The sequence below is a fragment of the Nomascus leucogenys genome, chromosome 15, assembly GCF_006542625.1.
Source record: "Nomascus leucogenys isolate Asia chromosome 15, Asia_NLE_v1, whole genome shotgun sequence".
Lineage (NCBI taxonomy): Eukaryota > Metazoa > Chordata > Mammalia > Primates > Hylobatidae > Nomascus > Nomascus leucogenys.
This window is the reverse complement of record NC_044395.1, coordinates 50856187-50874200: the sequence shown is the minus strand read 5'-3', so window position 1 is coordinate 50874200 and position 18014 is coordinate 50856187. Positions and strand designations below refer to the sequence as shown.

Here is an 18014-nt window from a genome sequence, read left to right as displayed (position 1 = left end):
CCCCATTACCTAACACAAAATTTATTTTTGTCAAAAAGTTAAAAACAGGCCAAGCGCAGTGGCTCAAACCTGTAATCCCAGCACTTTGGGAAGCCAAGGTGGGCGGATCACTTGAGTCCAGGAGTTTGAGACCAGCCTGGCCAAAAGGGTGAAACCTCATTTCTACTAAAAATACAAAAATTAGGCAGGCGTGGTAGTGCAAGCCTGTAGTCCCAGCTACTCAGAAGGCTGAGGCACAAGAAGCCCTTGAACCCGGGAGGCAAAGGGTGCAGTGAGCTGAGATTATACCACTGCACTCCAGCCTGGGCAATAGAGTGGGACTCCATGGCCAAAAAAAAAAAAAAAAGAAAAGAAAAGAAAAGTTAAAAACAAACATCTAACATGTTCCACTGATTTTTTTTTCTACAAAATATTTTCTGTAATATAAAACGTGCCCAGTGGAAAGTATTTTAATATTCAAACGGGCTAATTGAAAACCCCAGCTCCACTGTTTGTTGATCTTCTACCCCTAACCACTCTTTAATGCTTGTGGAATCTTCTTCAAGTTGCTTTTGAAGAGATTGAAATGTTTAGCATTTCCTCTTAACAGTATATAAAAATGATAAAATTCCATAGCAGGCTGACTTACATCAGTTAAGCCACAAACCTGATCAAACGCTTTTGGGCGGCTGGGCTGAGAATTACAGATTAGAGGATCATAACATTGTCAACAGGCTTTTTCTTCTTGAGGCAAGCCCTTTTAAACAGAACTTTGTGGGCATACAGTAGGCATCTAATAAATACTGTTAAGTGGAAGACTGAATGTCTTGGGTCAAAAAATCTCCCAGTTTACTGATGAGGGAATCCAAGACACAAGGAAGTCACGTAACAAGTCACAGTCTGAGACTGGAATGCGTGAGCTATCAGTTTCTAAAATTCTGCTTCCTCTCCCTCAGGAAGGAAACCAACAAGCACAGTAAAATAAGAAAACCATCAGGACTTTTCACTTTCTCTTGGAAGTTATTTGAGTAAAAGGAATTCTGAGAATTCCCCTTAGTCCACAGATAACAAAGATAAAAATATCAAGTTCATAAAAATAATATTTACCCTCTTTTGAAGTCTGAAATAAACCAGTTCTTCCATTTTTTGACTGTTCATTTTTAGTTTGTTGTGACGAGTAACCTTCTGGCAACTTGGAGCTATTAAACGGATTCTTCCTCTGCTGGGGACAAATATTGTTTATTAAACTTATTTTAAATGTCATGACAGCAACTCAGTGTTGGCAAATGCCTATTATCTTCAATTTTGATAGTTTTATCCCATAAACTCCATTATTTGGCATGTTTGAAAAACAGTTGTCCTGATTAATCTGCTTAGCACAGAATTAGCATATATGCCATATAAAAATTATATAAAATATATGCAAAGCCAGAGTCCTACAAAGTTAGCTCAGAATCAGACACTTAAATCAAAATCCCACATTTTACAGGTGAAAAAACTTGGCCCCGGATATAGCAAAGACCAGATCAAGGTCAAAGGTAACTTGGGTCTCTAATCAGGTCAGAGTCCCACCAGTGATTCTTCTACCATGCCAGACTCTCAGTGTGCTAGATCACAACTGTACAAAACACAACTGTAATTGACCTTTCCCAAAGATTTTGAAGACATTTTAGGTATCTTGAAGTGCTTCATAGTCATTATTATTATCACCAATTCTAATGATAAAAATGGTATCAATAGAGGTTTTAAAAATTAATATAGGACTCAATAACAATGTTTACTGTCTACAGTTTAATAAATTAGCAATTCTCTCCCAGAAGCAGATGTCTAACAGAGATTTAGGAAGCTATGCATAGGAATATAGGAATAAGGACTGACATGGAACTAACAAGCCTTATTCCATATGCTAAAAAGCAGCAGCACCAAAGAGCTTCAGACTTTTTACTCTCTAGGGCAAGAAATCTGGGTCTTCAACAATGCAGTGACATGGTATCCATCCACTTTTTCCACCATGAGAGTGACTTCTTAAACTAAATAGTGAAAATTACCTGTATTTGGTACCAAAAAACTGTACTACAAAATTCTCTATTTTGTGGTGCTTTGACACAGTGAGGAAAAATGGCATTCCTAACAAATACGAGGATTTTCAAAATCTGGGCTCAATCTACCTTCTCTGGAGACACATTTGGTTTCCTTGTGTTTTCCTGGGACATATCAATCACAGTGGAAGCTGGATTTACCACATTGGAACTGCAAAAGAAACAATAATTCAGAGAATAAAACCTCACCTTTTGAGGAATTATAAATTACGCCTCTGAAGTGGAAAGCTATCAGCAGGCTAGGAGAGGAAGCTGGTGCAGAAGAATAAGGATTCTCTAGAGAATGATTCCCTATCCCAGGGATAGGACAGCGCCAGAGTGAGAGTAAGGCAAGAGTGAGTAGAGACAAGTGAGGTGAGCAGGCTCCCTCCAGAACCACCACGCCCTTGGCTGTTGATTGAGAAGGGTAAAAGAGGGTCATGGAGGCCCTGGGTGGGGAGAGGAACAACCTGCGCAGACTTCCTGTTCCAGTGGTCTTGCCTCAGGCACAGGAGGTGAAGTCGCTATTGGCTGAAGCCTTCATGTCCTGTTACCACCACCAGTTCTCTCAGTGGCATCACAGAGTCAGGAGCTTGGAAAATACCTTAGTTTGTGGAGGTAGGGGTAAGATTCCTGCTTTTCCCCATGAAGCAAGGAACCAAAGGCCTGGAGAGGAGGGGAGCAGTTTGCCCCCAAGGCCACAGAACCTCAACCAAGATTATTGTCATTAAAACCATGGGCTAGATGTTCCTGCAGCCTCATTTCTTTTCTTTATCTCTGTACTTCAATTGCTATTTTTACACAATTACTCCCAAGAAAAGGCTGAGCTCTTGAAGAAGCCATTCTTCCTTTCATTACTCTCCTCATTGTTCCAGAAAGGCATTATAGCAGATGAGCAGAAGGATATAAAATACAGCCTGATTACACAGAGGCAAGAAAGAGGGAAATAGAGGATGGGAGGGAAAGGGGAGGGAACAGAATAGGAATGTATAATGGAGCCCGAATTAAGGCTAATACACACATTACAGGAGTCCTCCATTGCTGTAATAGGTGTGCACAAACTTGAATCAAGCTAACTAGAAACAGTGAAAAAAGAAACCTAGTCACTGATATAATTCAGTCTCTATATAATAAAAACAACCAATAGCTCAGAACCAGAAAGCAGTTTCTCTTGAATGCCATTTTTAGAAGCCAGTGGGTGATATGAGGAACAACATCCATATAGTCGATGCTATGCTCAGTTTCTCAGAGTGTTCTGCATAATCTTCCTTAGTAAATAAAGCAGTCAGATAATCAGAAGACCTGAGCCAAGTGCTGATGGTTGGGAGTCTCTATGGAACACCCATCTTTTCCCACCATCTTTCTCCTTTCCGCTTCCCACTCACCTAGCCCAAAGGATAAGCAGAGTGTCTATATCCTTCTCCCTCTGCTCCCTGGAATTCCAGTTCCTGTGCCTCCAGGCCGCCAGCCTCAACAGCCCATATTGCAAATCATGTAGTCCCTACCTCCTAGAGATGAGGTCTCTCCCTTACTGAGCTGTATCTAGCTATGTATTTCATGTCTACTATGCAACCTCCTCTGTGTATACATATCTTACCTCACATAGTAAAGTGGGAGATCCCTCAAGAGTATCTCAAACATCTTTATATCCTCTGCAGTGCCTTGCATAGTGCCTGGTACATAACTGGTGAATAGCTAAATAAACGAAGGCCAGTTGAGCCAGTGCCAGGAGAAGCAGCAACAGATAGTAAGCAGGAGGCTTTTTTTTTTGTTTTAATCCATGTTATTTGCCAAACTACGTGAGGCAGACTATTTAGGTATTAAACAAAATGTCTGTTTCCGCTATTCGGAAAGAAAAAGAGAGGAAGAAACAAAACAGTCAGAACATATGGTCAGACACTAAAATACTAGAAACACACAGGATTCATTAGGTTACCTTGTGGTTGGGATAGGGGCAAACTGGGATGAGAGGGGATACTCAGTTAAAGTTTACAGTCTGCTTAATAGGAAAAAGTTAAAACTAGAGTCTTAGTGCCTCAAATTTTGTCTGAAAATGCAGCTACTTCCTAGTAGCTTTGTTTCTCTCAAGAGATACTATAATGTTTTGCTTGTCTGTCTTTTATTGGGCAATCAGTACAGCAACCACCTTATTCTCAATTGATCCTTGCATCATCTCTATGTTACCTATCATTTTATCTATCATTCTCTCCATCTCACTTATGAAAAAACTGAGGTTCACAGAGGTTAACTAACCTGCTTGATGTCACAAAATTGGCAAAAGAGCTGGGGATTTGAACCCAGGTGTGTCTGACTCCAAAGGCAATCACGGTAATGGCTAGGCTATACTGCCTCTGGTTTCTTGCATTAAAGCAGTGGTTTGTGGCAAGAGGACTGGAGGCAAGTCTGGGTGATTCTTCCCTCCCAGGGACTCCCAAATTTGTCTCTTCTTTTCCACCTCTACTGACACCTCCTTTATTTGTGTCAACTCTATTGGCCTCACATTTGGCTTCCTGACTCCCAAGTTCCACTCTCCTAAACCATTCTACATTCTACCACTACACTGGAATGGTCCAAAATGCAACTTTGGTGGTGTCTTTCTTCTGTTCATTACCTTTGCAGGATCCTTAAGGCCGTGGAATGAAGTCTGAACTCCTCGGCAAGGTACTGGAGACCACCCACCATCTGCCCCAATATACTTTCCCATTCTTCCTTTCTGTTGACCTTTCATGCCAAACAAAATGGTCAATCTACTTACTGCCCCAGAAACTCACCTGACTCTGCTATTTCCACTTAACCTATTCCCCAGTCCCTCCCTGTAAGTGTTCTTTTTGCTTTCTTTGTCTACCCAAATCGTCCCTATCCTCTTCATACCCAGTCCAAATCTCACCTCTTATATCAACCTGGCTAGGAGTACGTCTCTCTTGCCTCAATTATTGCAGCACATTTTATTGGTACTTTGGATTAGGAATTTCCTTTCTTCCTGGCACTATTTGCTATCATGTGGTCATATCTTCATAAATCAGTGCATTATTTTTCCTAAGAGAATACAGAATAGAGCCAGATACTGTGTTAGATTCTGTTTCTTAGAATTCCTCTCAGAGGGTAGTAGACTGTGTCCTGAATATAAAAGATACTCCATACATTCCACATGATAAGATTTTTAAACTATGAAGCAAGCCAAATTCCACACCCTGTGTTCTGTAACTTTCCCTCAGGCACTCTTCAAAAAAGGACATTAGAAGCAGCACTCAGACAGAATGAGTTTACTTTGTTAAGAAGATTATTAAAATATTAGACTATGGTATTGGCATCAGGGTGCCCCTCCTAAAAGCATCTTCATTTTAATACAAGTCTTTGAAATCTTAACTAAAAAGAATAAATAACAACAGGAAGGGCCACTGGGGGAAGAGGTTTTACAGCCATTTTAAAATTATACCACACAGGCAGCTGCCTGCTCTACCCAGCCACAAGGTGCTTCTATGCACATGCAGTCATTTAAAAAAGTTTTTTAACCTTCACCAGCCTTTCTCTGTAAAACAGGTAAAAATAATAGCAGATATGCCTTTTTCTGAGGTTTTTTGTTTTTTGTTTTCTGTTTTAGCTTAAATGTTGTTTATAGAATCAGAAACAAATTCTACAAGTGTTGTTGACTTGTTTTTTGTTTTGATCTCTCCCTTTGTACTGTGAGTTCCTTGGGGCCTCAAGCTGTGTCTCATCCCCAGCACCCAGAACTGTGCTGGCATGTGTTGGCACTTAATGAAGCATGAACAAATGAGCAAACAAATGAAGAAACGGCTCAGGGATGGAGTGAGGGAGGCAAATTAGAAAATATCTTATGTGAAGCACTTCAAGTCAGTATTTCTTTAAGTAAAATATTACTTGTGAGTATACATAGTTCTCCAGTGTTCCCACAGTTCAGGCTACAGAGTTGTTGAACACGCATATAAAAGTATGAGGCATTTTTATGTCACAGTGAAACTATTCCTACTACAACTGATAGGAGTAAATCTGAGCTCTTATAGAATTAAGAATTATTATTTTAAGAGCTCAATATAAATGACTTTGTAGGCTAGGCCTCCAAGAAATGAAATCTTCACATTACTAGATTTGCTATCGATCCTAGGAAAAAATATCAGATGCATTATCTCAGATTGGTTCATCTCTACCCTGCCTTTGGGAGCAACCTAGGTACCTTACACTCATCTTAATACTAGGGGTAAATGCAATAGCTAATCCTTCTGGAGAGGGAAATTAATATCTATGAAAGACTTTCAGAAAAAAGAGCATTGTGGGGGAAAACTAAGAGCTAAAGATGCGACTTTGATTGGTTCCTATTCAACAGACAGTAAGAAGGAGACTGGTGTCAGAAGCATCCCTAAGGCACAGGCAATGAAGCACAAAGACTTACAAATAGTCTTTTAATTCTACCAAAAACAAAGTTAGGTGTAAATGCACAGTTTTTCTTACAAGGAAATTTATCATTTTCTTGCCATTTTACAGGTAAGTGCCCAGAAGAAAACCTGCCAATGCCATGGACTGAAATACCACAGTGAAGGGTTGATCTTGTTCTCCCTGAACTCATTTGGGAGACATTCTCTAGAGATGTTTGATTACTAGACATTACAAACCTCTGCAGCGGCCAAGCCTCCTTACAGGCCAAGGACGGGACATGGCCATGCAGAGGTTTATAGGCTACCTCCTGCAGTCTAGTTCTCCATCTTGAATGCTCTTCTCTCATAGCTATGCAAATCTGAGAGGACCCTCAAATTCTCCTCTATTTTTCTATAATCGCCAGGGCTTATGGGGACACTTCTGAAGTGACAGCTTCTTAGTAAAACCAGAACAGACCTACTTTGATAGTCAGGAAACAATATACCTCATTTATGGACAGGGTTCTGACCTTCATGGGATGAGTCTTCATTCTGTACTCCCCACCTTGGCTCAGCTGTGTCCTGTGGATTACTGTGTACATATTCAACAGTTATTTTCTGTTGTGGGGGGCACACAATGTGCTATCAGCATATGGTTCATGGACCAGTGCCCATCCACACACTGTTTGTCACTGGTTCACAATGAGATGAGTACAGAAATGGAGGCTATGTGCTGAAGAACTATTTATAGCAAACATGCTCAATGGGCTTATCTTTTGCATGCCACTGTTGTTTTCTGTATTTTATTTTTCTAGTATTTATTTTCATTATATTTTATAAAAGATATCAATCTGTGATGATTAGAAATAAAAACTTTAAAATGAAACAAAACTAGTAATTCAGTACAAAGGGTTTATGAAGTGCTGGTCCAACCAACAATGCCCACCTGAAAAGTCTGTAACCAGAACTAGAAATGTGAGCATTCAGGGTTTTCCTTTTGCTACTCCAGAACAAGCCTTATTTTCTTCTCCTCTGCCCATAAACCTCTCTGCTTCCTTGTACTCCAGGTGCAAACAAAGGTGAGTTCAGAAAGAATGCAGGCAGCTGCCAATGCTTGACTACATGCTGGGTACCCACAGTGTTTTACTTCTTCATGTGTGGGACCCCACAGAATTGTGCCCACAACAGAAAGAAAGATGTTGCCACAGAGCCTGTTAGCAAAACTCCAGAAACTACAATAACCAGCCTATCACCTTACACTCCCCAACTTCTGACTCCTGGCTAAGAAAATACTGACAGGTATTGAGTCATTCTATTAAAGTTCACTTAGTCTAAAAGTACAGGCCCCAAAATACACTTAACACACCCAGTTCACAAAGGTTAAAGTATAGGTAAGAAACATTGCAGGAACTGGATACTGAGTAAGGTAGTAGTTTCTAATATTGAAAGAAGCAAGTAAAAAATAGCCCATTCTAACTTCCTGGATAATTACCACCCATGGCATGTGTTATAGGATTGGCCTTTAACAAGCAAAGCATCCTGGATATGTCTAACAGTTTTATTCTTGCCTTCTCAACCATACTTCACCCATGTAATAATAACAATTTTCATGCCACCAGAAAATGGCCAATTTTCTTTCTTCCTGAGAAATGCTGAGTGATTCTCATACCTTGTTTCATTTAATCTCACAATATCCTGGTGAGGAAATTCTGTTCTGATTTACAGATGAGACCTGAAAGACTTGCCTGAAGTCACACAAGGAATGCAGAAAATAACGGAGATGCTAATCTTGAATACTATGTTAACCTCAAGTTGAGGAAGAGTGGGAGAATACCCATCAGCCCCATGGTTCATGAAGAAAAAGTTAGGCTATGAGGACAGTGGCACCTCTGACCCTCAGGGCCATTGAGATAGAATAAGTTCCTGGAAGAAGGATGGAAAGTCTGACCCAGATAAAATGGGGCAATGAGCTATTTGTCTCTGATGCTCCCAAATCATCTCCTTTCCCCTTCTGTGGCACCTGCTCCCCCCTCCCTCAGCCGGTCAGTGCTCTAGTGCTCCCCAGTCCCCATCAAAGCCAGCTCTTAAGAGCTTCTCTCAGCTTCTTGGTGGTAAATATAAATAACTATGTTCTCTCTCTTTGTGTTTCTTTAACATGACAATATTTTAGGTCTCATCTTTCTTTATGAAGGAAGGCCTTCATTCCATTAGAGAGATTATAGGCAGGTGGCAAGTGGGGAGTCACCCAGGGGGACAGAATAGTGTGTCCTTCACACTCTTTCCTGGGCTTCCTGAAATATATATAGGCAAGAGCTCATGCTTCCATTTTTTGAGCACTTATTACTTGCTAATGGGCTGCTCTGGGAATTCTATATTCACTAGCTAATTAACTTCTCAGTAATTCTGCTAGCAAACTATTAATATTATTGTTCCCATTTTAAAGCTGAGGAAATAAAAGTCCAAGGAGTTAAGTCAGTACTACCATAAGGTCACATTATCAATTAGTGACTACTATTAAGGTGTTTTATCCCCAGCCAAGATGGCCTCTACAGACATAAAAGAATATTACAAATAGTCCCAGAGAGGAAACAGTACAGCCTGACATTCATGGGAAACAAAATGATCCCCTTTCCAAATGGGAAATAGATAAATAAAGGGTACCCTTAGAGTACCCATAGAGTCAGTATTCCATTATCCATGTGATATAACTTTACTCATATTTTACTTTAAAATGCCTATTGGTACTTATATCATATACCCTCCCTGACACCTATAAACTATGCTAGAAATATCCCTCTTCCCAGGTGCCTCAGCCTTAGACCCTGATTCAGTGACATCCCACCAGTAAATTCATCAACTTCATCCCAGTTGGAGACTCTGAATTGAACTAACTTAATTGAGGAGCTCAGATAAAAGGCAACTGCCTCTCTCACTAAAGGGTAACAACTATGCCCTCAAGGAACAGACACCCATGAGAAGATCCTTAAATACCTAAAAACAAATCATTATGGCTCAAAAGGTTTATAGCAATGTAGCCCCACAATTGGCTGCATCTCAGCAAAGATGTGCAAATGTACATTTTGATTGGTCAGATAACAACATGTAGGAAAAACACCAAAAAGCCCCAAGACTAAAATATTGAAGATAATCTATATCCTTAAGAGGCATTTACTGAGTATCTATCATGCCAGGTATTCTACATACCTTATCACTAATTCTTGCCATAGCTTTTCAGGTATATATTATTGTTCCTAGCTATAGTTAAGAATATAGACTCAGAAAGGTTAAATGTCTTGCCCATAGTCAAATGGCTAATAAACGGCAGATCCAGGAATTGAATTCACATCTATCTGGTTCTTGTGCTTCAGCTTCTTCCATTGCACTAGGCTGTTACAATCTGATCATAGTTTATCTTTTCCCTGAAATGACTTATTCCTTGATATTCATTTTGAAGTACCTCTTCATTCCACTCTAAGGAGAAATCCATGGGAGAAATAAAAACAGCTCTTGCTGGTGCTGGAAGAAATCACCACTTAACATTTTTATTTTATTTAAGACGTAGATTTGTTGGAAATTCTGGAAGCTGAGAAAGAGTACCACTTGGGCTTCATCTGCATCGGGGCCCAGAACTGTCTCATACACTGCCCCTTCCCCATGCCCATGACCCCAGTCTGGCATTTGTACTCATAGCCTGCCATTCTGCCCATGTGACACCCCAGGCCATGAAAGCCACATGCAGCAGCTCTCCCCAGAAGCTTTGCCTTACCTCGGGCTTGCTGGTGCTGCATCTTCTTCTGGCTCTTCTACAACGCCAGCCAGCTCTGGAGGAAGGAAAGTATCTTTGTTGACATTATTCACCCAGCTTTCCTTTGCCCCATTTGCTCTGTCTTTACTCTGCTCAGCTGAAACAGGAAACAATAAAGACAGGAAGGTTATCTCTCACCTCCATGATCTACAACTCTCTTATCAGCTCTTATCACTGAAGGCTTGAACCTGAACCTCAGGCCTTCCCAGTGCCAAGGCAATCACTGGGTCTAAGTAGTTGATCAGAATTACATCTAAGAAAGATGTCAGTAAATTCCCACGACGTTAGATTCCCCAAGCAGAGTCTCCTGAGAGAATGAGCATACCTTTAAATGTGCGAGTAACTCCAGAGACCATTAAAGCAAAATTCTATCTGCCTCTAGGTTAATCTGAACTGAGTTGGGTTCAGGTCTAAATGTGCATGGCCAGGGGATGCTCAGGGCAGGAAGTCCTCAGTGGGATAAAAGCACCATCATTACGAAGCATTTACTGAATAGCTACAATGTGTTCAAATATCTTGTACATGCTCTAAGATACAAAGGGGAACAAATGATTATGGTCTAGGAATGTCTTCCTCCGCTGCCTTCTCCTCCTCCCCATAGTCTCTACAAATCCAAAACTACATACTCTTCAATCCCAGCTCAGATGTCAGAGCCCCCATAAAACCTCTGTGCTCCTGCTTCAGAAAATAACCTCTTTTGCCTCTGAACATCCAGCACTCACTCTTTACCTGAACATCTCTGATAATTAGCATCAACTGAATGATAACTAACTACCAGGCACTGTGCTGAGTTCTTTGCATGCATTATTCTATGAGGTGAGAGCTATTTTCCAAGTATACAGATTTGAAAATTGAGGATCAAAAAGTTCAAGGAACTTGCCTAAGGCCACAGAGCCAGTAAGTACCCAGAATACTTTCATCAATATTAAGGATGAAGCAGTGCTGGAGCTTCCAGTTTCCAAATACCCACATTCCAGGAGAGTATCCCCCAACAGGTCCTGTTACATGTAAGTCTAGTTTCTTCAACTGCAAAATGGGGTCACCTGGTAATAACCAGTACCCCTCAAGATTTCTGAAGGTCTGGGTGATTTTGAAAAGCAAGAGGGCTACAAACAATGCACTGTACGTACTAAGCAGTCAGTACTTATCTGCAACGAGTATGGCACTAATTCAGAAATATTTTGAAATCCTGGCTCTGCCATTTGCCAATTATATAATCTCGGGCAAGTTACTTAACTTCTCTGAGCTTCACATGTCCCATGTATAGAATGGGGGAAATAATGCCTACCTTACAGGATTACTGCAACAATTAGAAATAATAGAGATTAAACGCCTATCCTATTTTAGATGCTCAAAAGGTGATAGCTATTTTCCTTATTGAGTACAAGGTAGACCTTGACAAGGCTTTACATGGACTAAGCCAGAGTTAATTAGAGAGAAGGTAACCAGTAAGTATTTAATGAACTCAACAGAATTTTAAACAAGCCCTCAAAATATTGCCGTCGCCAGGCATGGTGGCTTATGTCTATAATCGCAGCACTTTGGGAGGGTGTGGCAGGAAGATTGCTTGAGGCCAGTAGTTCGAGACCAGCCTGGCCAAAATAGTAAGACTCTATGTCTATTAAAAAAAAAAAGACATAAAAATAGTGCCATGATATAAGGAATATGCACTATCATAGTAACCCCCCTGGCCACAGAAACCATGCTACAAGCCCATCTGGGGTGGGATGCTGGCTGCCTTTGCCACTTTTAAATGGGCATTGTCATGATAGTATAAATCCCATCAATTCAGTAGATGGGTGGAGAAATAAAGATTTACCCCCAAACCTTTAGGTAAAAGTGGGTTTTTGGTTGGTTGGCATTTTTATTCTCCCCTTCTTTTGACTTTCATTTTTAAATGTTACTATTATAGGCCACAGGCATGACAGGCAATAAGCAGGTGAAGAACCAATGGAAAAGTGTTTTAAAACTCCTGTGTTAGCTAACAGGATCTTGAATGTATCACTGTGGTCCACAGAGAAGGCTGGAGTAGGTAGCAAGGAGATGCTGTGTCAGCTACTACAGCCTCAAAACAAACTTGATGTCTCTCTGGACTTTAAACTTGTTCCTATACAGCTTAATTTATTTTTGTTCAATCAAATAAACAAGAAGGTTTTCCCATTTAAAAAAATGCCTTTACAGTCTCTTAAATAATGTAATTGGTTAATTAAGAAAGTACTACCATATGTTAAGATCACTGAACAGAGAGGCTGATATCTTTTTGTCTAAGCCCTTCATTTTACTCAGAAGATTCTGAATCTTCAGAGTTAAAAGCCAAAGAAGAGGTGGTAGATCCCTTACAGGCCCCAACTATCTATGCTATTATAATTCAACAGGGCACCTAAAGGGCTTCCTATGTTCCTCTACACCACACTGAGTCACTTAGCTCTGCCCTCATCCATCCAAATCCAAGGCAAGGGAATTTTAAACTAGAGGGCCACACATTATGAAAAGTGTACATTCAAATGATTTCCATCAGCAGATTTCTGACACCATTCCCTTCTCCCAGCTCCTCCTTCCCAAATGAATGCTGGTTGTAAATGCACTAGCCAAGTCAACTCACCTGCTACCTGGGGCCTCTTCTTTCTCATAGATGCTCTAATGATATCTGCGCCATGGATTTTGTCCCTGTGCCTTTTTGCCTTGGCTTCATAAAACCATTGGCCACTCATATTCTTCAGCTGCTGGTCATCCTTAATTTTTTCAGGCAAATGTCTACAAAAGGAAAAGAGCTTTAGTTTGCTGAGAACCCACAGTAAATAAATGAGTTCATTGTGACACTGCATAAAGACATGTGTAAACATACAGCTAAAATGAAGCTTTAATATTTCAGATGATCCCAGAAACTTCCCAGATGACTAACAAATGTATGTTCGTCTTTGAAAAGTCAGAGAAGACAAGGCCAACATTTTTTCAAATAAAGGTTTAATCCACGATTCCTGTATGATGCCTGAAATTTCTCAAGAGCAAATTCACTTTTTGGCTGCATTCTTCAGTGTCTGCTGTTCAAATGCAAATACCCCAGGGAGGGATAATACTGTAGGCTTCCCTAAGCCTTGGTTTCCTTATCCGTAAAAAAGCATTAGTAATAGTAACCTTTGGACTTTAAAACTGGGGTTTCTATGAGGTTTAACCAAGTGAATTCATTTGATAGCTCTCTGCACCTCCCTGGCACCTAATAAACACTGGATGTGGTAGTCATTAGCTTATCAGTCTTTCCATTTTGCGTGATATGAGTTTATCAGAGACTTTCCTGGAAGCCTGTGGAGGAGGAGCGATGTCTCTGATGCTTATTATTAGGGAAAGGAATCCTAAAAAGGCTGCTGGAATCAGGGAAGACCAAAAGTAAGGAGAAGTGTGTACAGGCAGGTTCCATTTGTGCAGATCCTGCATTTAACAGTTTCACAATTATTCATGCTTACTGAAAAGCTAAAACCTAAAGAACAAACAAGATAGTCTGCCCTCCTAAAACTTCCCTAAAATCTTTGTTCTAATTGACAAGTCTTAACCTTTCCATCTCTCTATCCATCTCAGTAAAACAAAAAAAATCACAAAATCTCTCTTGTTTATAGAGATGTACTTAGAATAAAGTGGAATAAAAGCTGTAAAGGAACACTATACTCTCGGAAGATAATGCGCTACATAAATCCAAGGGGGTTTTAAGATAGTCATTCAAACTAATATGCACTCTTCCTCAATTAGCAAATCAAAGTGCTTCAGGCAGAGAATGTGAATGGGCCAAGGTGGTAGCAGCGCTGCATGTAAGGGTTGCACACAGGCATACCTGGGAGTGGGAAAAAGAGGGGGAGCAGTTATCCCAGGTCTAGCAAGAATGTCTCCTCTCTCCCAAGCGTGCCTGGAGAGTGTCCTTCCACCCAGAGTAAACTGTTACAGGAACTTCCTCTCTTTGTCATGACAGCCCATCTGTAAACCCTAACAGGGAGAGCGTCATCGCTTCATAGTTCTCAGTCAGCAACAGGATCATGGTTTTTATTAAATGTTCCTAATGGTTTGACACTGCTTTCAACACTGTTTTCAGCAGAGCAAACAACTGCTGGTGAACCTTTGCTTTCTCCTCCAAAAAGGACCAAGTTTGAGTTCAATTCCAGAATGGAGAAGTTCTTCTACTTCTCCCTGGTGAGTTCCTGGGGGCAGGGTCTGTACTCAATACATCTTTGTTTAGTGTCTGGAAAATAGGGGGTATTTATTCAGTTCTTGCAGAGTAGAGGAGTATCAGATGAGGCTCCTGACCACGTAAAAAGGCTTCAGGTTACTTTTTCAGATTCATTTTTCCAGCACTCACGCCCATACCCCACTTGCCAGCAGGCTCGGCGTCTTACAATTCTCCAATGCTCTTCTGTGACCTCTGTAGATGACAGAGGCAGGAAGTTGTGGCAGAAAGACTCTGGGTTTTCAAGGCTCCCCAAATTACATCCAAATCTCAGTTCTGACCCTTCCTAGATGGGATCTTGGACAGTTTACCAAACTCCTCTAAGGTTTAGTCTCCTAGTTTTTAAGGATCAGGGAAAATAAGACATACCCTCCAGGACTTCTGAGATGATTGAGATGTTTAACTGAAAGTACTTAGTACTGCCTAGATCCTGGTACAAGGCCAGTTAATGTGAAGTCTCATGGGATATCTTTCCCTCACTTCTCTGTCCAGCCCATTGCTCCTCATCCTTCAAATCCAGCTCAAACACTGCCTCACTGGGAAGCTTTCCCTAACTCAGGAGGGCACAGTTATCACAGTTTCTCCTTTTCCATTGCTCCCACAGCACCTCCACTTCAGTCCTTACTATATCACATTCCAATGATCTGTTTGCACATCTGTTGTACTCACTAATCTGTGGTCTTTGCCAACTCCTTGCAAGTGAGGACTATGTCTTAACCACCTTTGTAATGCCAGCACCTAGCACGGAGCCTGGAACAGACCTGATACCCAATAACTGTCTGTTGAGTGAATAAATCAAAGAACAAATAAATGCTCAGCAGCCATCCCGTCTGAGTCAGGCAAGAGATCAAGAAGATCCCGTCACTGCTGAGATTAAGTGAACCTCAGACCCCATCACAATGATGGTGTCTCCTCCTGATGCAGCAGGACATGCTTATCTCTCATCAGAACAGGAAAAAACATCATGAAATGTGGTGTCGGTCAGCATTCTTGTTGAAGGAGGCCACAAACCCTTATAGCAGAACAACACCCAATTTCTTTTCATAAGATTGTTTATTTTTGTTTTTCAACTAAAATGCACTTTGTGGGGATTCTTGTGTAAACCTTGATCTGTTCCTGCCTAAATGACTGTCTGTAAGCCCACGATCAATGCACAATGAGCACAGGTTGTGCATCGAATCCCTGAATCAATGGCCCCTACAAAGGCTGGTAGCCGTTGTAGTAAGGAAAGGGTTTCTGGCTCACTTATTTTAAAGTGGCAAAAGAACAGGAAATTCTTTCAAATGTAGTTAAGTGCCACTTACATATTTCCTTACATGACTATCACTACTAGGTTTAATAATCAATTTCTTTTTCTATCTTAGTCACTTGTAATATTTCGTAGATAAATCCATATGTATAACATCAAAGTTTAAGTTTTGTAAAGATGTAGATCATTTTTAAAATCCCACTATCTAGTGCTGCTGTTAAAATCTTCTCGTTTTCCAGCCCATGTTCATCTCTCATTTTTTTCTGAACTCTAATTACATCAACCAAATAAGCATTTCATTCTCTAATTATCATACCATCTAGATGAAGAGAGAAAGGCGTAAGTTTCTTGGGACCGACATTTATCCTTTACCATCCTCTCCATACACACACGTTATGTTTAGCAGAGAGTTAAATAGAGAGAAGATGCTCAGTAAACACCGGTGGGCTGGTGGGCAGAAGTGAGGGCTGAAGAAGAGCACTCAATCCAGAAAGTACACTGGCCTGCTGGCCTCCCAGGTGGGATGTCCTGGTCATTCTCTCATTCATTCTCCCATTCCTTCAGCTAGCACACAGTATCTGCTTTGTGCTGAACCACACATCTGACACTTAACAAGCCTCTTATCATTTCATCCTTACAATTTCACCATGTTGTTCAAAGAATTTCATCCATTGCACAAGATGGCCATTTTACCTCTTCTGTATGCTAAAAGCCATATCTAAGCCCTGTCTATTTGTTCACTGACTCATTAATTCCCATACCAGCCATCTGCTTCGAATCGGACATTAAAAATTCTATCTACAGCCCTAACTGTCAATGTCAACTCCTTTTCATGCCAAGAGTGTGAGCACTTACAGAGGAAAGCCAGAAGAGCAGAAATGCCCTCTGGGCTGGATTCAACACCTTTGCCCTCAGCCTACCCCTTTTCTCCTTGTGCTCACTTATGTACACCTCAGCTTCCAGCTACTCAACAGGACTAGGCAAAGCTGGAACATCATCTGCAGGACCTGGTTGATAGTATCTAGTCAACTGTGGACAGCTGCTGGCCAGATAGGTTGGCTGGTCCATTCTCCAGCCTTTCTTTTTTCATCTTGCCCAGAATATACTGGGCAAGATGTTTAGACTGTGTGATTTGGAGGTGCTCTCAGATGTTAGTTTTGAATGTGAGAGCTGAAAGGTACCTTAGATAGTTACAAATGGCCTCACTTTCTAGATAAAATGATAGAAGCCCAGAGAAGTGAAGAGGCTTGCCCAAGGTCACACAGAGCTGGCAGCAGAAGCCAGCCTGACTCCCAGCCAACACACTTTCTACTACCCAATCCTGCCTCAGAGAGCCAAACATGATTTCGGTTTCTAAGATGGCTGTCACACTTCACTCTTCCTCCTAAGGAACTCAATCTTTGATGAAGAATCTGAAAACCAACATGTGGGAAACAAACTACAAACCTTCCTTACAGTGGAAAACAAGAAATATCCACCTTTTACATGACACATCATAGATCTCTGCAGTCTGCTGAGAGGCAGCACAGTGTAAGAAAAGTGCACAGGTTTTGACGTTGGATCAGCAAGGCTTCAATCCTGCAGGGCACTTACCTTCTTCAACCCTATCTCCTCATCTGTTAAGTGGATTCAGCTACACTGTTTTGAAGATGAAATAGGAAAATCTATGTGAAAATCCATGTACAGTCCCTTGACAAATGTTAGTTCCTTTCCCCTTTGCTTTGACAGAAAAACACCATGAGAGGTCCTGGAAATTAGTCCTTCAATGACAACTGCCTTCATTAAAAAAAAAAAAAAAAAAAAAAAAAAAAAAAAAAAACTAGGTCTAAGGAGGCAGCTGAGAATCATAAGATGTGGTGGCGGTTGAGATCGTATCTACTGCAAAAACACCCATCGCCGTAGATGTGGTTGTGTGTATATGGGGGTGGGGGATGCAGTGCTGGTGGTGGTGTACAGACAGACATGAGCAGCAATTTCCTGCTGGCAGTGTGACGCAAAGCACAGGAAACGCCACCTTTTGAGTATGTGATTTTCAAACCATAAAAGACTAAAATTACATATGTGTATGTATGGTTATGTTTCCTTAAAGGTGGGGCAGGGCAGCAGGACAGAAGACACAGGATAGGGGTGGAAGAGAGAGAAAGAATCCACCCTGATGTCTCCTTCACTGCTGGTCTGTGAAATGTCTCCACATGGGTGTTAGGGAAGCAGGCTGTGTAGCGATACATGGTAATAACTGGGTCCAGTACTTGTGGCTACAGGTAGTGGAGCAGCATAAAAGACAGTGTGGTAGCAACAGTGATCTGGAACCGTTATTGTCTCA

At 41.0% G+C, this 18014-nt stretch overlaps 1 protein-coding gene across 8 annotated transcripts in view; it reads right to left on the bottom strand.

Annotated features, from left to right (window-relative positions):
- The window catches only part of SYTL2 (synaptotagmin like 2), a 122237-nt gene that overhangs the window by 37934 nt on the left and 66289 nt on the right, over nucleotides 1–18014 (bottom strand). For 4 of the 8 annotated variants that reach the window (XM_012504842.2, XM_012504838.2, XM_012504852.2 and 1 more), the window contains exons 3-6: nucleotides 12835–12986; nucleotides 10194–10329; nucleotides 2148–2229; nucleotides 1087–1201 (exon numbers count right to left, since the gene is read on the bottom strand). In XM_012504842.2, coding sequence (XP_012360296.2) covers nucleotides 1087–1201; nucleotides 2148–2229; nucleotides 10194–10329; nucleotides 12835–12986 — 485 coding nt within the window. The remainder of the gene's footprint in view (nucleotides 1–1086; nucleotides 1202–2147; nucleotides 2230–10193; nucleotides 10330–12834; nucleotides 12987–18014) is intronic. The other 4 variants (XM_030828939.1, XM_030828940.1, XM_030828941.1 and 1 more) reach the window with 1 other exon arrangement.